Source organism: Engystomops pustulosus, chromosome 3 (assembly GCF_040894005.1).
Source record: "Engystomops pustulosus chromosome 3, aEngPut4.maternal, whole genome shotgun sequence".
Lineage (NCBI taxonomy): Eukaryota > Metazoa > Chordata > Amphibia > Anura > Leptodactylidae > Engystomops > Engystomops pustulosus.
In genome coordinates, this window is record NC_092413.1 from 143,538,241 (window position 1) to 143,561,217 (window position 22,977).

At 42.6% G+C, this 22,977-nt stretch overlaps 1 protein-coding gene across 2 annotated transcripts in view; it reads left to right on the top strand.

Moving 5' to 3' along the window:
* The window catches only part of CLCN2 (chloride voltage-gated channel 2), a 99,802-nt gene that overhangs the window by 14,209 nt on the left and 62,616 nt on the right, over positions 1 to 22,977 (top strand). For both annotated transcript variants that reach the window (XM_072142368.1, XM_072142369.1), the window contains exon 2: positions 22,710 to 22,866. In XM_072142368.1, the coding sequence (XP_071998469.1) occupies positions 22,710 to 22,866 (157 nt within the window). The remainder of the gene's footprint in view (positions 1 to 22,709; positions 22,867 to 22,977) is intronic.

Here is a 22,977-nt window from a genome sequence, read left to right on the forward strand (position 1 = left end):
TTTACAGCTTCCCAGTACATGGCGTACAATATTAAATGATGTTGCTAAAAAATACAATTTGTCTCCCAAATAACAAGAACTCACATATTTTTGTAAAAGAAAATCGAAAAGTTATAGTTTGTGGAAGGAGTAGAGAGAAAAACGGAAATGAAAAAAGCGAAGAAAAAAAACCTAGGTCTTGAAGGGGTCAAAATAGTTCAGCAGTTTCATGGTGTAAACTACTAAAAATGTGTGATTTGTTTAGATTAGAAATACATTTTGATACTGCCATTTATAATTTGACATAAGCTACTTATAATAGAGGGTATGAAGGGTCATCATGTTGATGAACATCCATGGACAAAACGCCACAGGATTACTGCATATAGTATAATCCATGTAAATGGAGTTTGTAGGACAGTAGTGGGAAAAAATGCACTAATAATTTTATAACTGCTGCAAAATTATAGAAAATCTGATGTAAAAATCAGCAAGCCCCTTCGGGGACCTATACCTAATATGTTTGTGATTTTACTTGTTTGTTTTTTTAAAATTAACATTTTCATTTACTAATATTTCAGCCCTCCAAGGGTTCAAGTACCTAGGGGATCTACTCGCTAAGACAATACAGGCGGTCCCCTACTTAAGAACACTCGACTTACATACGACCCCTAGTTACAAACGGACCTCTAGATATTGGTAATTTATTGTACTTTAGTCCCAGGCTACATTGATCAGCTGTAATAGGTATCAAATATATCTGTAATGAAGCTTTAGTGTTAATATTAATTCTTATGACAACCCAACATTTTTAAAATCCAATTGTAGCAGAGACAAAAAAAGTTCTGGCTGGGATTGCAATGATAAAATATACAGTTCCGACTTACATACAAATTCAACTTAAGAACAAACCTACAGACCCTATCTTGTATGTAACCTGGTGACTGCCTGTATTACCCAAAATTATTATATATTTGCCTTTGCTTTGCAGAAAATGAAGAACTGTTTGACTTTATCTATGTAAAGATAATACTGTATTCCTGTTGAGCTTAAAAGGGCTGCATTGTGTTTGCATACAAAATATTACATGAGAACAAAAGTCACTGAAAAAAATAGAAATGTATCGTGTTTTAATGAGACACGCCCAATGAGACATTTTAGGCTGACCCTATGTCACCTTATCAGCAGATTCTAAATATAACATGAGATAAGCAGATATGTTTCCATTTTAAAACCTATAGACCAGAAGTTACATAAAAAACATGTCATGAGAGGGAAACAGATAAAATATGAACAAGGTAACCATGGAAACTAAGTATCTTTCACACAATGCCTTCACCAAGCAACTTGAGGAACATGAGAACAGAGATAAAAAATAATGCATCAATTGACCACAAACATTATACAGTGTAAAAACCATGAAATAAAGAGGTCTAGGCTTATATTCCCTCAACTACTTGTTGTGTTTTCAATCATCCAAAGTTTTTTTCTCACAAATTGATTGTCCACGACTTTGAATTGATTGCTATGATAATATTAGACTTGTAGTACTATAATTCTACCAAAGTCTGTACTTTGGGCCAAATTGTGGGAAAGGTGATTGCCTCTATATGTAGTACATATAGGGAGTCTACTTATTATTTATATATACACATACACACACATACAGTCCCTGTATGTTGAAGACACCCGACTTACAGACATACAAATTCAACTTAAGAACTAACCTAAAGAATCTTTATTGTATGTAACCCGAGTACTGCTTGTAGATTTATATACACATATATATATATATGCCATTACATGGGGGTCCAAAGTCTAATAGTGGAATGCAAGATCCTCTGTAAGACTTGTTGACAACAAGCCTGATATTAAAGCTTGTAGGTGACTTTATTTGAGTTCCAGACACATTAACACATTTCTATATTTAGCTATTTTTATTAAGCCTATAGAAATTCCATGAAAGCTTAATGCAAATAGGTCCATGTACTGTATGTCTGTATGTTAAGTAATTCATAGTGAAAGTAGAATACCTTTTTCTTTTCTTTCAGTTAACTTCTTTTTTTAATTCCTCTCTGAGGAATTAGAATTAAAAAAAATTATAATTTGTCGGTCACAATATCAATCTGTTAATGTATAGTTTAAGATGGTTTTCCCATGAAAGATACTTTGAGCCCTCCCCCAAGAGAAAGAGGGACTGAAATTTCCTCTGTAACCATGAGGCTGGCACTCCATTCACTGTTATGGAGCTAGTGGGACAGTGATGTTGTGCAGTTACATAGAAGTAAATAAAGTACCATGCACATGCACTTCAATTACAAGTTGCGCTTCCCCATTTTCCCTCTTGCTATAAATGATTTGACATTGCCTTTAAAGAGGACTGGTCAGCAGGAAGTATTTGCATCACCCATTAAACTACAACGCTAAAGCATCTTTTTATTGAGAGGGGAATAATGATAATATTGTTGTCCTTTTTTAAAAAATGTATTAATAATAACTCTGTGTTATTATTGTCAGTAGGATGGGTCCATATATAGTATCACATTGTGCAATCAATGCAGAGCATAAACTGGATAGAAACGTGCTGAGAATGTTAACCACAATGCAGGGGTGGCATTAGTTATTGATTAAAGGGGAGAGCTGTAGTTCTTGCAGGATACTGTTAGCAGAAATTCTGATAAAAGAAAATGCTATCAGCTCCCCACTGTTTGTCAAGGCAGTTTTGTGTGAATGATTGTGCATGGGCCAGATACAGAAGGAAATGCAAAGAGAAACCTAGACGACTGTTCTAATGTGGACAGATGAAAAGTTAAAAACGTAATTAAAAACCTACAAAATCAGACTGGTAATGCCTGCATTAGCTGTGAATAATAATGATGCAGTTCTTTTCAGGCCACTGCACATCACGCTGCAATCCCTGCAGAAAACAATGGCACAGTAATTTGGTAACTATATTGTCTCAGCTGTCTGGGATTGGTTTTATTGCTTTTAGATTGATGGGAGACTTTTTATTTTTTCTTAATTTTCAACTTGCTTAAAACCTTCACTTGTTCCAAGTAAATGTCAGCTCATTTACCACTGTCCTCTAACTCCTCTACAAATAGACCCAGAAATATTTGGCAAGTAACAAGTTTTCCCATTTAAGTTGTTTACCACAACATATTCAAGTTGCAGTTCTATCATCAATAAGGACATAAAGTGCTACCTCTCAGCATTAATATGATGGTATTCACATCCTCATTGGAAGAAGTGTTTAGGAGTTGCAGTTCTTTCATAAAAGAACCAAAGGGAAATGGACACTAATCTGTTTGGAGGTTATCCATTCACAACAAGTTAGCCTATATCCAGAGGATAGGGGCTGATTGGTGTGGGTCTCAGTGATGGTACCCCCACAAATCACAAAAACAGGGTACCCTCATTGCCCCCCAATGAATGGAGTGTGTGGTCACACATGCACCCTGCTTCTCGATTCACTATTTAAAGAACTGACGGAGATAGCTAAGTACAGCACTCAGCATGGCGTCAGAAGAATTGAATAGATGAATGAATAGAGCAGCAGGGCACATGCACAACACGACTGCTCTGTTCATCTGGGATACAATGGAGGTAGAACGGACTCCTCTTCTTGTGATCTGTGGAGGTCCCATCTCTCAGACCGCCACTGCTCAGCAAGTTAACCTCCATCCTGGGAAAAGGGGCTAACTTGTGACTGGAGAAACCCCTTTAAAGGGGGTATTCCCGTCTTGGCATTCACATTCAGTTTCATTAATCTGCTCTATAAATACATTTCTTCAATTAGATGTTATTAAAAAAATAATGTACCTGTCTGAAGATAATTTCTCATAAATGTAATCATATGGTCCATATGGCCGGAATTTACGCGGTGGAGTTTGTACGATGACATGGTCATGCATGGCTTCCAATGGACTCACTAGTGTTTCTTGATGGGGTGACTGAAGACAGAAGCAGCCAGATGAATTCTAAATTGTACAAGGATGTACTATTCTCACATTCAACCAAATGCATCAAGGTTGACTGGATGACGTTTCACAATATAAATGAATGACCCACAACTAGAGATGAGCGAACATACTCGTCCGAGCTTGATGCTCGTTCGAGCATTAGCGTACTCGAAACTGCTCGTTGCTCGGACGAATACTTCGCCCGCTCGAGAAAATGGCAGCTCCCGCCGTTTTGCTTTTTGGCGGCCAGAAACAGAGCCAATCACAAGCCAGGAGACTCTGCACTCCACCCAGCATGACGTGGTACCCCCCTTACACGTCGATTGCAATGGTTGGCTGGCCAGATCAGGTGACCCTGGGATAGACTAGCCACTGCCCGCGCTGCTCGGATCATTCTGTGTCTGGATGCCGCTAGGGAGAGAGCTGCTGCTGGTCAGGGAAAGCGTTAGGGTGTTCTATTAGAATAGTGTTAGGCAGGAGTGATTCAACAAGAACCCAACAGCCCTTCTTAGGGCTACAATAACGTTATACTTTTTTTTTTTTTGTTTGCTTGTGGCTGGGCTTGCTGGCACTAGTAGTGCAGCTAGTACCATATTGTGAGGAATTTGCAGGGGGACTTGCTACCGTTGTGTTTAGCTCTTAGTGACACACATATCCACCTCAAACACCAAAGTGGGAAAATTTATTAGGGGTTTGATTTCAATTAGGCACAGTCTGGCAGTTTCTTTTTATTTTACGTTTATTTTTTCATAACTCAGCGTCATCTCATCAGTGTGCTTTCATACTTGGCTAGAAAATAGCCAAAGGAGAATCCAAACGGCTTACTTACGCCTACAATAGCGTTATATATATTTTATTTCTGGTTGATCTGCTGGTGGCTGTCCTTGCTGCAGTGCATATACTAGCCAATTGTGAGGAATTTGGAGTGAGACTTGCGACCGCTGTGTTTAGCGCTTAGTGACGCACATATCCATCGCAAAGACCGAAGTGGGAAAATTTATTAGGGGTTGGATTTCAATTAGGCACAGTCTGCCATTTCCTTTTTATTTTACGTTTATTTTTTCATAACTCAGCGTCATCTCATCAGTGTGCTGTCATACTTGGCTAGAAAATAGCCAAAGGAGAATCCAAACGGCTTACTTACGCCTACAATAGCGTTATATATATTTTATTTCTGGTTGATCTGCTGGTGGCTGTCCTTGCTGCAGTGCATATACTAGCCAATTGTGAGGAATTTGGAGTGAGACTTGCGACCGCTGTGTTTAGCGCTTAGTGACGCACATATCCATCGCAAAGACCGAAGTGGGAAAATTTATTAGGGGTTGGATTTCAATTAGGCACAGTCTGCCATTTCCTTTTTATTTTACGTTTATTTTTTCATAACTCAGCGTCATCTCATCAGTGTGCTTTCATACTTGGCTAGAAAATAGCCAAAGGAGAATCCAAACGGCTTACTTACGCCTACAATAGCGTTATATATATTTTATTTCTGGTTGATCTGCTGGTGGCTGTCCTTGCTGCAGTGCATATACTAGCCAATTGTGAGGAATTTGGAGTGAGACTTGCGACCGCTGTGTTTAGCGCTTAGTGACGCACATATCCATCGCAAAGACCGAAGTGGGATAATTTATTAGGGGTTGGATTTCAATTAGGCACAGTCTGCCATTTCCTTTTTATTTTACGTTTATTTTTTCATAACTCAGCGTCATCTCATCTGGCATAGCAGTGTGCTTTCATACTTGGCTAGAAAATAGCCATAGCAATAGGATAGCATTGTTTGGTTTTAAAAACTAAAAAACACAAAAAAAAACTAAAAAACACAAAAAAAAGTTAAAAAAATAATTAAAGTTATATAACTTTCATTTTCAAAATGTTTAACCCGAGGGCTAGGGGTAGAGGACGAGGACGAGGGCGGGGACGTGGGCGTCCATCTACTGCAGGGGTCAGAGGCCGTGGTGCTGGGTGGGGTGAGCCACCACCTGCTGATGAGGGAGCAGGGGAACGGCGCAGAGCTACACTCCCTAGGTTCATCATGTCTCAAGTTACTGGGACTCGTGGTAGAGCACTGTTGAGGCCAGAACAGTGCGAACAGGTGATGTCGTGGATTGCCGACAATGCTTCGAGCAATTTGTCCACCAGTCAGTCTTCCACGCAGTCCACCCATGTCACCGAAATCGGCACTCCTCCAGCTCCTGCACCTCAGCCTCCTCCCCCCCAGTCTGCCCCCTCCCAGGAAAATTTGGCATTTGAACCGGCATACTCTGAGGAACTGTTTTCTGGACCCTTCCCACAGTCACAAACCACTTGTCCGGTTGCTGCTGAGCAATTTTCCGATGCCCAGGTTTTCCACCAGTCGCAGTCTGTGGGTGATGATGACCTTCTTGACGTAGTGGAAGAAGTGTGTAAAGAGGTGTCCGACGATGAGGAGACACGGTTGTCAGACAGTGGTGAAGTTGTTGTCAGGGCAGGAAGTCCGAGGGGGGAGCAGACTGAGGGATCGGAGGATGATGAGGTGACAGACCCAAGCTGGGTTGAGAGGCCGGGTGAACACAGTGCTTCTGAGACGGAGGAGAGTCCTATAGCAGAACAGGTTGGAAGAGGCAGTGGTGGGGCCAGACGGAGAGGCAGGGCCAGAGCAGGTGCATCAGCGCCAAATGTGTCACGTAGTGAAGCTCCCGTGGCGAGGGCTCCCGCGGCGAGGGCTAGATTTTCAGAAGTCTGGAGGTTCTTTAAGGAAACACCGGATGACCGACGGACTGTGGTGTGCAACCTTTGCCAAACCAGGATCAGCAGGGGTTCCACCACTACTAGCTTAACTACCACCAGTATGCGCAGGCATATGAATGCTAAACACCCGAATCAGTGGCACCAAGCCCGTTCACCTCCGGCCGTGCACACCACTGCTCCTTCCCCTGTGTCAGCTGATAGTCAGCCCCCTGCCCAGGACCCTGGCACAAAAACCCCATCGTCGCCTCCACGATCCTCCACAGCATCCACCAGCGTTCAGCTCTCCATACCCCAGACGCTGGAGCGGAAAAGAAAATATAGTGCAACCCACCCGCACGCCCAAGCCCTTAATGTCCACATCTCCAGATTGCTTAGCCTGGAGATGCTGCCCTATAGGCTAGTAGAGACCGAGGCCTTTCGCAACCTCATGGCGGCGGCCGCCCCTCGGTATTCGGTCCCCAGCCGCCACTACTTTTCCCGATGTGCCGTCCCAGCCCTGCACCAGCACGTGTCAGACAACATCATCCGTGCCCTGACCAACGCCGTTTCTGACAAGGTCCACCTGACCACGGACACGTGGACGAGTGCTGCCGGGCAGGGCCACTATATATCGCTGACGGCACATTGGGTTAACTTGGTGGAGGCTGGGACGGAGTCTGACCCTGGGGCTGGTCATATACTGCCGACGCCGAGGATTGCGGGGCCTACCTCGGTCCATGTCTCAAAGGCCTACTATGCCTCCTCCTCCTCCCACCCCTTCTCCACCTCCTCCTCCGAACTACCATCCGTGGGCATGGCGCCATCAGTCGGTAGCTCTAGGCACAGCAGCAGTGCCGTCGCTAAGCGACAGCAGGCGGTGCTCAAACTGCTGAGCCTAGGCGATAAAAGGCACACCGCCCAAGAACTATTACAGGGCATCACGGCGCAGACTGATCTGTGGCTGGCACCGCTGAACCTGAAGCCAGGCATGGTTGTGTGTGACAACGGCCGTAACCTGGTGGCGGCTCTGCAACTCGGCAGACTGACACATGTGCCATGCCTGGCCCATGTGTTAAATCTGATAGTTCAGCGTTTCCTCAAGACATACCCCAATCTGTCAGATTTGCTCACGAAGGTGCGCCGCATCTGTGCGCATTTCAGGAAGTCCAGCACAGATGCTGCCACTCTCAGGGCAGCGCAGCGCCGCCTCCAACTGCCCGCTCACCGACTGTTGTGCGACGTGCCTACGAGGTGGAATTCAACATTAACCATGTTATCCAGAGTTTACCAGCAGCGCAGAGCGATTGTAGACTGCCAGATGTCAACTTCCACCAGAACTGGTAGTCAGGTCAGTCAGCTTCCTCAAGTCTACAATGAGGAGTGGACGTGGATGTCTGATATCTGTCAGGTGCTGAGTAACTTTGAGGAGTCAACACAGATGGTCAGTGGCGATGCCGCCATCATTAGCCTCACCATCCCGCTGCTTGGCCTGTTGAAAAACTCTCTGATCAGGATGAAGTCGGAAGCTTTGCGCTCGTCACAAGAGACGGGGGAAGAAGATTCCCTTGTTGATAGCCAAAGCACCCTCAGGTCTGTTTCTCAGCGCAGATCGGAGGAGTTGGAGGAGGATGAGGAGGAAGAGGAGGAGAATGTTGGCGAGACACAAGAGGGGAGCATTGCTCAGACCTTCACTGTTCAGCGTGTATGGGCAGAAGAAGAGGAGTTGGAGGAGTTGGAGGAGGAGGAGGAAATGGACAGTCAGGCCAGTGAGGGGAGTGAATTCTTGCGCGTTGGGACTCTGGCGCATATGGCAGATTTCATGCTAGGCTGCCTATCCCGTGACCCTCGCGTTCAAAGAATTTATTCCAGCACCGATTACTGGGTATTCACTCTCCTGGACCCACGGTACAAGCAAAATCTTTCCACTCTCATCCCTGGAGAGGAAAGGAGTGTGAGAATGCATGAATACCAGCAGGCCCTGGTGCACAAGCTGAAACAGTATTTCCCTTCTGACAGCGCTAGCGGCAGAGTGCGTAGTTCTGCGGGACAAGTAGCGAGGGAGAGTAGGCGAGCAGGCAGCTTGTCCAGCACTGGCAAGGGTACGCTTTACAAGGCTTTTGCCAGCTTTATGTCACCCCAGCAAGACACTGTCACCTTTCCCCAGTCTCGGCAGAGTAGGGCTGATCTTTACAGAAAGATGGTGAGGGAGTATGTAGCTGACCATACCATCGTCCTAAATGATCACACAGCTCCCTACAACTACTGGGTTTCAAAGCTGGACATGTGGCACGAACTGGCGCTGTACGCCTTGGAGGTTCTTGCCTGCCCTGCCGCTAGCGTCTTGTCCGAGCGGGTTTTCAGTGCAGCTGGTGGCATCATCACCGATAAGCGTACACGCCTGTCGACTGACAGCGCTGACAGGCTGACGCTTATTAAGATGAATAAAGCCTGGATTTCTCATAATTTCCAATCTCCACCAGGTGAAGGAAGCTCAACCTGAATAATTTATGCACTCCTCCTCCTCCTCATTTTCCTCCTTCTCCTCCTCTTTGTACACTAAAGCAGAGGAAACTGGCTATTTTTTGACAGGGCCCACTGGCTCTAGCTATAGTACTTTATGCATTTAATTTTTCTGGAGGGCCACCTACCTGCTCCTCTGGTTTGAAAACTTTTTTGGACTGCCACATACAGGCACTCAATCTATTTCATTTTTCTGGAGGGCCACCTACCTGCTCCTCTGGTTTGAAAACTTTTTTGGACTGCCACATACAGGCACTCAATCTATTCCATTTTTCTGGAGGGCCACCTACCTGCTCCTCTGGTTTGAAAATTTTTTGGACTGCCACATACAGGCACTATCCAAATGAAATTGTCTCCATAGCAGCCTCCACACGTTGTCTCCATTGCTACCTCCAAAAGTCGTCCATATAGCTGCCTCCATACATCGTTCCCATATCAAACGAGGTGTGTCAGGCACAAATTTGGGTTGTTTTCATGGATTCCACATCAAAGTTGTTAACTTTGTCGCCACCCTGCTGTGTAATCCCCAAAATATACTGGCAAACTTTTATCATTTACCGATATTATTTCAGCGCTTCTTGCGCATCTGTTTACATTCCCCTCACCCGCCATATCCCAAACTTATAAGAACGCTACTACACTTGATCTTATACAAAAGGTTCTTAGAAGTGCTGTTTGGGGAGTAGCCTAGAGACAGGGGCTTGGATTGGCGAAAGCTCGCCTGGCAGCGGAGCGCCAGCTCCATGCCAAGATCCAACTAACATAGTTTTAACTGCAGCACCTTTAATCTACTACTAGTTCACTGCCTCCATACATGGTCCCCTTATCAAACGAGCTGTGTCAGGCAGAATTTTGGGTTGTTTTCATGGCTTCCATGTTAACTTTGTCGCCACCCTGCTGTGTAATCCACAAAATATACTGGCAAACTTTTATCATGTACCGATATTATTTGAGCGCTTCTTGCTCACCTCCTTTGGTTCCTCTCTGCCACCCATTGGTTTGAAGCCTGAGTCCATTTAGGGTATGTCGCCATGGCACTCTCTAGCCTGCTGCCGCTGCCTCTGCATGCCGTCCCCTATAGTGTCAGGGTCAATTATTGGATGTTTTAGATGCTATCTAGCTTCATTCTGTCACTCTGTCATGGCCATGCTGTTGCCCATAATTTTGGCATAATGGTGCGATTAAGCAGCCTCAGAGGCATCCATGCATGCTGCCCCTGCTGTTTCCTGTCCATTTCCGTGGTGTTTCCATCCTTTTCTGAGGTTCCCAGGTGTTTGGCCAAGCTTCCCTGTGCAGAGCCTTGGTCCCCTTGAAAAATGCTCGAGTCTCCCATTGACTTCAATGGGGCTCGTTATTCGAGACGAGCACTCGAGCATCGGGAAAAGTTTGTCTCGAATAACGAGTACCCGAGCATTTTAGTGCTCGCTCATCTCTACCCACAACTTAATACAAAATCAACCCAGGAGGTTCCTGAGGTAAAGAAATGGGATGATCTGCAATGGTCAGAGCCAGTTGCCAGATCTCTACACGATTGAGCATGCGTTTAACTTGCTTTTGAGAAAGCATAAGGCAGAATGACTCGCAGGCGAGGAGCAGCTACAGTAAGGGCCTGGAAAATCATTGCTTCCAGGATTCAGGCAGTCATTGCCTTTAAATGGTTCTCAACAAAGTATTAAAAATGAGCATTTTATTTATGTAATGTTAATTACGTTTGACACCCTGAAATGAGGTTTTGCAGAATAATTAGAGCAATTCCTTATTTTTTTCATCTTAGTGACCAGACTCGATTTTTAGAATATGTGTCACGATAATTGGTTATAACTTCGGAACACTTTAACATATCCAGGTGATTTTGAGATTGTTTTCTTGAGACACATTGTACTTCATGTTAGTTATAAAATTTAAGTGGTAAGTTTTGTGTTTCGTTCTGAAAAAAAAAATATATTTAGCAAAAGTTCGGAAAAATTCTTCATTTTCAAAGTTTGAAATGTTCTCCTCTCCAGGCATTTAGTTAAACTTCTCCAAAAGCTTGATAACTAACATTTCTAGAATGTCCGCTTTATGTTGGGATGATATTTTATGCATCCTCTCATTTTTCCAGATTGTTATGAGGCTTAGAACTTTAGGTGTAATTTTTCTCATTTTCATGAAAATCGCCAAGACTCACATTTTGAGGGACAATTCAGCTTTTAAGGGACTTTGAAAGGCCTAAATAATAGTAAAACCCCATAAATTACCCCACTATAGAAACTACAACCCTCACTATATATAAAACAACTTCTATTAATTTTCACATGGGTTAAAACAAAATGGAAGTGCAATTTAGAAACTTTAGAATTTTTTGGGAAAATACATTTATTTAGGCCAAAAATGACACTTTAATAACTAATTAAATGCTCTGCGATGTTTGATGCCCAATTTCTCCCGAGTGTACCCCATATGTGGTGGTACTGCTATATGGGTACATGGCCGGGCACAGAAAGAAAGCAGCGCCATTAACAGCAGATTTGTATTGTCACATTGTTCAAACTTTAAAATTTTTATTTTTTGGTAATGCAACATGTGAGGGCTTATTATTTGCTTTGTGAGATACAATGTATAGATAATTCATTTTGGGGGTGTATAGCTTATTCATGAGATTTTATTAACCATTTCAAGGGGAAACAAACTCCTCAATTTTTATTTTGGATTTTTAGCACCTTTTTCCCCCACCTCACTGTAACGTAAAAATACTATTTTAGATTTATTCTCTGGTTCACTACGATTACGGTGATACCTCATTTACAGTACTTTCCTGGTGATAAGGCGCACCGGACTATAAGGCGCATTACTAATAAAGGCCTTATATATGGAATAATTTCATATATAAGGCGCACTGGACTATAAGGCGCATGGTCCGGGGGCGTGGAGGAGGTCCGTGGGCGTGGTTTGAAAACCGAGAGGAGAGGTCGCAACCAGCGACTCTCCACAGACCCGGCAAGAGGTGAGCGGTCTCCCCAGGGAGATGGGGGAGGGGGTCCGAGGGCAGCGGACCCTACTTACATAGGTCCCAGCTACCGGAGACAGCAGATCTACAGCTGGAACTGCAGACCACACGGCAGAAGTTGGTTCGCGCTATGGCACCTGTTGTTCGTGCCGCGTGGTCTGCAGTTCCCGCTGGAGATCTGCTGTCTCCGGTCTCCGGTAGCGGGGACATATGTAAGTAGGGTTCGCTTCCCTCCTCTAGTAGGGTCCGCTGCCCTCCTCCATACATAAGGCGCACTAGACTATAAGGCGCACTTTGGATTTCTAAGGAAATCTTCGGTTTTTATGTGCGCCTTATAGTCCGGAAAATACGGTATATCGTTTTTCAATTTTACTGAGCCAAACCAATGTTGGAGAAAATCGCATTGCTTTTTAAGGGTATAACTGTATTTTTCTGTTGACAGATCTGGTTGAGGGCTTACTTTTTGTAAAAAGAGTTGCTCTTGTCATTTGTATCATATTAAGACTTTAAATCACTTTTTAGAACATTTTTTGTGAAGGTATTTGTTGAAAAACTTTAAATAACGTGATATTTTTCTTTTTACGTCATTCACCAAGCAGGTTCAACATGGATTTAGATTTATTGTACAGATTAATACAGACACGGTGATACCAAATATGTACGCTTTTTTGTGTTTTTTTGTTTTACAGACTTTAATTATTATTATTATTAAATATATTATTAAAATATATTATTATTATAAATTATTTTTACTGTTTTTTTTTTACTTTTTTAAATGTTTCCACACTTAGGCTTGAACAAGCATTCAGCTGATCGCTTATTTAAGCCCTTACACTGCAACACACTTGTACACATGTATTGCAGTGGGTCAACATCTGCAAAGAGTTTGCATGTTCTCTCCGTGTTTGCGTGAGTTTCATCCGGGTCCTCTGGTTTCCTTCAACACTCCAAAACATACTGGTATGTTGCTTAGATTGTGAGCCCCATGGGGACAGGGACTGATTTGGCAAACTCTGTGCAGCGCTGTACAATCTGTGTGCGCTATACAAATAAAGGGATTATTATTATTTCTTAATGGCTGCTGTAAAAACCTGATATGGCAGCCATTAAGGGGTTAACTTTTAATTTTGCATTTACAAAACGCTATTGTTAATGCATGCATTACTGCATGCGCTAACAATGCATTAACAAACTCATATTTTAACTGTTGCATTTTGTAAACAGTAATTTAATTAGGTAAAACTCTTGCCATCTGTTGCATTGCATTTCAAAACACATGCTTTAACGCCACGCGTGAACACACCCTAAAGGTCTACAATTCAGTTACATTTCAGTTGTTTCATTTCAGATCCACTGTGGCAGCAAAATGAGTCCTAATATTGAAGAGTGTGTCCCTGTCCATATAATTCTGAACCTGTATGTACCTGCTGTAGAGTAAAAATGATCCTCACTGATTTCTGCTCTTGCCTGTTCTTTTTTGTGCCTATGACATACAGTATTTGTATTTAAGCCTACCTACCCATAATACACATAATAATAATAATACAGAATAATATAATAGCAGTGTAGTGGATGGGATCTATACAAATCCCATTCACAGACTACAGAAAAGAATCTGCAGTGGAAACAGATTTCCGCTGGGGATTTAGAATCCACATTATGTCAACTTATTGCTGCAGATACTTGTGTAATGCAAATGTTTTACTCTGCTGCAGTAAAAACATGCCATAAAAGCACAGCATAAATGTCCCAATATATGCCATATATTGATCCCTGCAAAATTGCTGCGCTGCTATGACTGTGTATAATTTGTTTGTGCAGTTACCCTTAGTCCTCATGCACACAAACAGATTGGCTACACACGCCTCCCCTCTATCGGCCCGTGTCTTAATATGTCAAAATATAGGACATGTCTCGTATTCTTGCTGTGTATAGTCACGGTGCGATGAGACCATGTGTATTCACTGCACTGTGAGCGGATGTCATAGATGTCTATGTCTGTGCGGTCGGATCATGGCCCTTATTTCATATATGTGCATGAGGCCATGCGGTGCTGTAAGCCTGGTGCAGGCGCAGCCACTGTTGGGGCAGCGTGGCCGGCAATGTGAAGAAGAAAGCCGCTGTCAATGCGGCACACGCACGTGCACTTTGCACTTTGTGGGTCTCAAGCAAGGCACATGTTTGTCATCCTGTTTGTCACTGTTTGATACCACCAATGACAATAGGAAATTTCTATCCAGGGCACAAAGATGGTCAGGAATACGATTTTTTCTATAACTTGCAGCACAAGCCTTCTCACCAACATTGATAGGAGCTCACATCCATGATTGGGTAAACCTGGTAACAGTTTCCCTTTAATGGGTTTTCTTCTATTTCTACAGATTGCTTACATCCCGTTGGTGGGGTATGACTCCTGGCACTGCTGCAGATCAGAATAGACATGCATACAATTTATAGTGATTGTACAGCTTTCTTTAGATGTGTTCTTGTCCCTTGAACCTCAGCAGCAGGCAGTATTTTTTACTTTTCATCTATGTCATCATTAAACACACATCCAAACATTCCCCACTATTACAGCTTAGGGTGACACTGCAGCCTTCTACAGCTGTGTTGTGTGTGATAGTTCTGTGGCCAGTATAAAAATGTTCAGTGCTTTATATGTTCTTGCTCTAGCAGTGCTGCCCCTTCAGTGATACCTGTTATTTTGATCAGACATATATTTATATTTGAATGCTTTAGTCTGATTGTATGGGTCTAGCTTGGCAGTCTTATCTGGCAGTGGGTGTTCTTGCCTGGCAGTGCCCACACTTTTTTTTTTTTAGTGAGAAGAATTATGCAGTACATGACTGTTGTTCATTGTGCTGCCGATTAAAGTCTCAGTTTCCAGGCGGGTGGAGGAGCGAGCTTTCTATTAATACAATTCTACCCTCCTTCTGGCGTGGGAGAAGTTGATTTATATTATGATAGGGAAAATTATTTCTTTGTCTATCATTTACTTTCATAAAGACATAGACTTTGATCAACTTTGTAGAAACACTACAACAGAAAAAAGAGATGTAACAAAGATATAGATGTTTGTTAGTCTATTGTTACCTGCATGGTCCTGATACAAACTGGATTTTATCATTGTCCACAAGTTTTGTTAATCTCCATTAGTGCCAAAACTTTTCAGACAATTTTTAGACAGTTTTCCAATAAAAAGAGAGCGTTGCCTAGGCGACAGAAAATTAAGCATCAAACTAGATTAATAATTGTAACATTAGGAGTAATTGTTAGGCTCCAGGGGTAGTGGACCCAGTGGACCACCGCCGACGATGACGTAAGCCGACATCTGGGATTGGAGTCTAAGTGGCACCTGGTTTTCACCTGAGCCCGCTCCAAAGCGGGTTGGACTTTCTGCGGCGTGGTACCACCAGGTCATTCCACAGGTGCGACTTTGTCCACGGTGGCAGCTAAGGCAAGATACAAATATGTTGAGCAGAATCATAGTCGGGGACAGGTAGAAGGTTGGGATGGGCAGTGTGGGATCAGAGTCGGGGACATAGCAACAGGTCAGGAGGCAGACAGAAGAGGATCAAAGTCAATAACGGAACCGGGGTCACAACGGGAATTCAGAATACTACATAAGACAAGTTATCTCAATGGCTACACGGTACAAAGATCTGGCTGGGTGTGCAGGGAGAGGCTGGATTACAAAGGATTCTGGGTATGGACACAGAGCTGGAGCACAGAGAGACATGGGTCGTTGGAGCACCCGTGATGGTAATGTACTGCTCTATAGTTTTAAACTGCTCCATATACATCATACAGCAAGATTTTTCTGGCACAGAACAAGACTGGGGAGTCTGAGCTGGGTTATTCACCGACAATTTGTTAAATCTCCCCCATAGAGTGTCCTAATTTAGAATGATGTGTGCGTTTTGTCATAAATGAAGTAAAAACATTCCTTGGGTTATATACAAGCTAGGTGGACCTCTGGTGGACCAGTGGACCTCTGGCAGCTACCTCCTGACATGACCTATGTCCTATCTGCTTTTCGGAAGAGGATTCTGAATTGGGGACATTGCTCACGTGTGGCTGGGCACATTGGTCTGTTGCCCTCATTTCCTGTTTCTATTGTGGCCAGATATGGTCAAGGATGCACAGGACTTTGTGAGCTCCTGTGCTTCCTGTGCCCGAAATATTTTCGTTTGAAGCCTGCCGGTCTACTTCAGTCATTGCCGATACCCAGTCGTGGACTCGTGTGGCTATGGACCTTCCGCCTTCCTCTGGCAATGCCGTCAGCTGCGAGGTAACTGACCGGTTTTCCAAAATGTCCCACTTTGTTCCTCTGCCAGGTCCAGGCCTTGCCAGCTAGTTCTTCCATCACATAGGCTTCTGGCTACATGGTCTTCCCCTACACATTGTCTCAGACCGTGGGGTCCAGTTTGTTTCCAGATTCTGGGGTTTCCTCTGCAATCAACTGCAGGTCAAGCTGGACTTCTCCTTTGCGTATTATCCTCAGTCTAACCGCTAGACTCTGGGCTGCAATCTGTGGCACTTTGTCTCTGCTTGACAGGACGATTGATCCTCCCTCTTACCTTGGGTGGAATTTTCTTATAATTCTCTAGACTCAGAATCTGCCGCTGCTGCTCCCTTCATTGTCTACGGACGACTTCCAAGCCCACCTCTTCCTCTTGCCGTTCCTTCTGATGTTACCGCTGTAGAAGAACTGGTACAAGATCTTAAGTCAGTCTGGGAGCAAACTCGCCATTCTCTACTTTGGGCATCCGTCTGCACCAAAACGCATGTCGACAGGAAATGTAGGCCTCCTCTAGTCATCCCCCCTGAAAATAAAATCTGGCTGTCTTCCAGATATGTCCAAACTCGTTCATCGTTTTCTGGTCCCATTCGAGGTACTAAGACGTATCAATCCTGTGGCATATAACCTTCTGCCTCCCACCATGCGCATCCTGAACTCCTTCCATTTCTTCCTCCTGAAAACGGTCATCTTGAATTGTTTCTCCGGGCAAATAGCTCCTCCTGCTCCTGTGGCTGATTCCACCAATGTCTATGAAGTCAAAGAGATCCTGGACATGAATTCGACTAGAGGGAGACAGTACTTTCTCGTTGATTGGAAGGGCCTGAACCAGAGGATAACATCTTGGACCGTGACCTGCTGCAAAAATTCCTCCAGTCCAAGAAGAGGGGCAGACCAAAGGGGGGGGTCGCAAAGTGGGATTACCTCCCGTGTTGCAGGTGCACCAAAGCCTTTCTCCACAGCCCCGGTCCCCCCGCTGGCTCCTAGGGCTCGTGTGCCGGCTTCTTGAGATTTAAAAGACCAGCATGACGATAATTGGCACTGGCCGGCTGCCAATTCTGATAAATTCCCAACCCCTTCCTGTGTTCCATGCCAGATCTTTGTGCTTTATGCCTCTGAGAAAGCTTGTGTCATTGCCTGGTGTCTGTCTGCTGATTTCCTGTTGTGACCCAGGTTCTGTTTTGACCTTTTACCTCCTGCCTGTCCCCAACCACGATTTTGTCTAACGTCTTTGTACCTTGCCTTGGCTGCCACCATGGACAAAGTTGCACTTGTGGAACGACCTGGTGGTACCACGCCGCAGCACGTCCTACCCACATTGCGGGCGGGCTCTGTTGAAAACCGGGTGCCACTTAGATTCCAGGCCCAGCTTACGTCATCATCTCATCATCCAGTGGGTCCACTGCCCCTGGAGCCTGACAAAAACCCATATTTCAAAAACAATATATATACATTTTGGAATGTAAATATGAATTGGAATTGATTTATTTTAACATGAACTAGGGCATCATCATCATAAATACAGCTCTTAGTGCTATTTAATGGAAATCATTTTGTTTTGTATGGGGAACTTATCTCTGAGTACTTTTACTACAAGGATTTTATTGATCAAAATGTGCCCTAATGTGCGGCATCACTTTCAAGTTGACTTATTGATTTTGATGTTGAAACTATGAAGCCAAACTTCATTGTCTGGCTGTAGGAACTCTGTGGGGGACAGCGAGTACCTGCCTCTGTTTGTCACTTGAAAACAATGTATAAATTGCCACAAGTGTTCTTATCGGCCTACAGGTATGTGTGAGGTGATTCTTGATATGTGGTGACCTCACAAGTAGTGTAAGAGGGCATCCTGCCCTGTAAGCCTGGGATACTTAAAGTAAATGCTGTACATCATCTTCTTGATAAAGTTTTTTTGAGAAAGACTCTTGGCCCTAATCCACAGGATAGGACATAGCCAATTTCTTCATATAACAGTTTCTATGGGGGTTGGCTCTTGGTCCCTGAATGTGACTTCTCAGTTGGTATCAAGTATTGATACTAGGGTCAAAATCCTATTATTGGAAGTTAACACAAACGTTGGAGGTAATATAGAAGCAACCCAAATACTAAGTGTTCGGTGCAGTGGCAAACAGTGTCTTAATATGTGCCTATACGGTTCATAATACTTGCCCCCATAATACTTGGGAGTATTTCCATGTTTGCATTTGCATTCTAGTATTTCCATAATGGGTTTTGTGTAGATGGCAGTGGCAGTCAGGTGAGGAGAAGGATTAAAGGATTGACAAGCAAAATGCAGCTAATAATAATAATCCAGCAGCACACGACATTCCATTGTAACCCAGTTTATATAATGGACTTATGTCTGTGTTCTAAGGATCATTATGTCTTCTGTACAGAAGCCAGCATTTGGGACTAATCTGTCATTACAATGCTAAAAACATTGTCTTGAGTGAAAAAAAAGAAACAAACAAGCCTAAAAATGGTTCATTTATTGACCCTGAATTATTTGTCCTTTTCAATCGAGTGTCTTGCTAGCAAACAACCTAATAATTCATTCCCTCTGCGGCCAGAGTATAGTTAGGATATCCTTATACATTTTAGGGAGCCTGCTGATATTGACAGGCCAATATTTATTGTTTATTGCACTCGGGGTTGGCTCCAGGTTTCGGTGGGCCCCTGGGCGACGGAGCCTCAGTAGGCCCCTTTGGCTTAATAAAGTATTCCTTTATTTATATAGCTCACACAGATTATAAAGCGCTACACAGAACTTGCCAAATCAGTCCCTGTCCCCATGGGGCTCACAATCTTATCAACCTACCAGTATGTTTTAGAGTGTGGGAGGAAACGGAAAGACCCAGAGGAAACCCATGCAAACACAGAGAGGACATACAAAATCATGCAGTGCTATTAAAAATTCAGAAACTGAAACAGTCTCCTGTTCACTAACATATTCCCACGTTCATATATGGTCCTGAGATGTATATGTAACTAAACCCATAGAGAAAAAGGATGTGTAGTTCATTCACCAGACTGAAGTCAGAACTTTTTTTGTGCGGTGTGCATTCATACATAGGAGACATACATGTTTATTTTAAAGTACTTTCTTCTTTGGTTGTTTGTGTGATGAAGCCATAAATTGCTAAAAAAAAAAAAAAAGTAAATCCTAGATGTATGCTTGATATGTAACAATCACCAGGGGCCATTGTGAAGTAAAGAAGGAATATTACACGTGACCATTACCTCTTATGCAAGCTGGCCAGTCTGGCATGATTTAAGGGCAATCTTATTATATCAACAAGTCTTGTTTTATATGACACCATGATGTAGTAATTTTAGTCAAAGTTAAGCAACAGGTATAAACACAAGAGCTAAAATAACAGCTATTTGTGTCCATTCTAAACACAGAGCTATAGGGAAACTGCCAAGAGCATTTAGGCACACGAGCTACCACTGACATGTCATACAGGGTGGTGATAGGTGCACAAAGGTGGTTACTATGCTAAGTTCTGTATCAACTCTCCAATGGAGTTGAATGAGAAGGTTATTGGCATACTGTACATACATTTAAGGTCATGCAGTGGCCTGCAGCCTTTTGTTGTCTGGCCCATCTTCGTATTAGAACTACAATACACACCATTACCTGCTCGCTCAAAGCTTCAGAAGCCGTCCTCTTCTCCTCCTATGTGGTGTTTGTACGTGGGTCTGAAGATACAGAGCAGATTCTGAGCTGCCACAGGAGGAGAAGAGGACTTCTGCAGTATCAGGGGATACAGATTAGTAAGGGGGGCTAATGTCTCTTTTTCTGTAGCCCACTCTTTATAATGCCTGCTTTTCTGTGGCATGTCCTTACAAGGAGTGGGCTCAAAAAAGACTGAGGCTACTGTGGGGCAGGCACGGCAGCCATTGGAGACACATATTCTCCATGCTTACTTCTCAGGTTATTTGACGGTGTGTACAGCTTTGGTTTCCCTCCAAGGGCTGACCAAATGTACAGTATAAATGTGCCTACTTAACAGCCCACTTAATTGTACAGCAGTAGCTACATTTATACCGCAATAAAATGACAATGGGCCAGCAACCATGAAACTTACGTGGCCCCTGCCCTAGATTTTTAAACTGGAATGTTGAGACCTATCTAAATATAGCATGGCCATTTTAAAATTAAAAAAAACTTTCAAATATACTATTTCTGTGTATGAAATTATGTTTCTGTACAGCTACTGAAATGCTGTTTTATTAAATTCCTCTGCACACAGCTCAATGGCTTAAATAAGTGAGTGATGCACCTGTTTTATTGTTTCCATTTCTTGACAGCAAGCAAAGGTCTTTAAAAAATTATTGCTCTTTACAATGCAAAAATTTTGCGTTTGATAACCCTTTACACATTCAATCTCAGAAGTAAGACCTAGCAGAAACCCATCAGACTTGCATGCTGCCAGGACGGACCTAATCAAATTAAAAGTAAACTAAAGCAGCTATTAGTAGAAAAATATAATGCTTTATTATTCAATTAAAAATGAAATGTGTGAAATACAAGATATAAGCCCATATTAAAAGGATGCTAAGGGTACAGATCTCATATAGTAAAAGACCCCCCCCCAAACTGGAAGCATATATGACAGGCTGTGAACACTCGCTATCTGTTATCTACTTCCATGTTGTTGCCCATATATTTTATTGAGAATGTTGACTGCTGTACTTGGATATTATTATATTAGTGACAGTTCTTATCTGGAGACATTTTATTGTAATGCACATTACCTGTAATTTTTTGCATGGGGAGACTGTTTTCTATGCATCCTGAATGCCACCAAACACTATTACTGTAAAATAACTTTACTCTTGTTACCAAGAGTTAAAATAATGGACTGATATTATATAAAGAAGTAGGCACTAGTAACGTGTAGCCAAATTAGTTATAAAATGGATGTATTCATTACATCCTGTTTGGGTGTATATCTTACTATGTGATATCTGGATCCTCGGTGTTCTTTCATTATAGTGTAAAGAATACTAACATGTAATATTGATTTAATAATAAAGAATTATATGTTTATACTTTTCAATAATTGGCTTGCTCCAGCTCTCATTTTTGTTTTGTTGGTGTTGGTCTATTTGGAGAGCAAATTGAATATTTGAAATTGAATTGAGATTGACACAATGAATACGACTAGTCAATTATGTAGATTTTTTTTAAAAATACCCTAACAGAAAAATCTATTTGCAATGCGTTTTATTCATAGAACTAAACATCACTTACTCTACTATGAAGTAACACTGGGGGGAGCTATTGCTCAGCTTAGACTTATTGCACATATTTCTGATTATGATTTTCCAATCCTAAAAGACGATTTAGAATTTGCCCTTTACATTATATCAGACAAAAAAACAATAAAAATACGTAGTTTGTAACTACAAAATGTACAAGGAAACAAAGTAAAGTTATAGCATCGAAAACAGGAATTGTGGGGTTTTTTTGTTTTTTTTTTTAAATACAATATAAAAGTGAAATTGTAAACTTTCCAGTCGGAGAAAGAATTTATCAGTAAAAGTCACAAGTACATTGACTGAAATTTAAGTGAGGTACAGGAGCTGTCACTACTTGTAGTGTGCCCTAGATTAGGAGGTAGATTATCCCTGGCACTAGCACAACAAATGGAATAGCCATGACCACCGACCCTTATGACTGCCAAAAAACACCAAATATTTAAAATGTAAAAACCTGCAGTACTCGCCAAGCAGTCAGAGTAGTGACTTGAAGCATAGGAATGTCCACGGGATCAAAAATGGATAAATAAAAGTTGGACCAGAGGATGTCCACATGGCAAGACTTTAAAGCCTAATACAACACTTGGTTTCTCTGAATTTTAAGGAATGAGGATGAGATTTGGTAACATCATTGGTAAAATTTTAACCTCTTTGCTGAATAAAATGCAGTGGATGATATAGCACTGACTTCACTGGCATCTAAACCCTGGTGGTTGTTCTCTAATGCATGCCTGACCCAGTACGGACCCCTGTTTTAACCATGTACACAACCACTACAATATACTGAAAAAAATACTGTTTTCAACAATTCCTAAAATTGTGCCTATCAATAGGTTAATGATGTTGGTCCCCGTGTCTTTGCCTGTTGTATGGCTTATTGGTCTTTTGATCTTTAATTTTTGTACCAATAAATAAGTTTCGGATTTCTGTAAAACAAGGATTTTTGTGGTATATTAAAACAATACCCAATTTTTGTTTCCTTGCATAGATGTATGGACGCTACACTCAGGACCTTGGAGTTTATGCAAAAGAGGAAGCCGCACGAATTCGTAAAGAAAGAGAGCATCGCAAGCCAGGCAGAGAGGAACAGGCCCGGGTGGCAGAACTAAGGGAATATGATGAGAGTCGCTGTGCCAAGTGTAAAAGTGAGTATGGAAGGTGTATGCCTTAGTGATGATAGGCCCAAGCACCTCAGTTTATTACTTGTATTGGGCTCACAAGCACTTGTCTTTAAAGAGAACCTGTCATCAGGATTT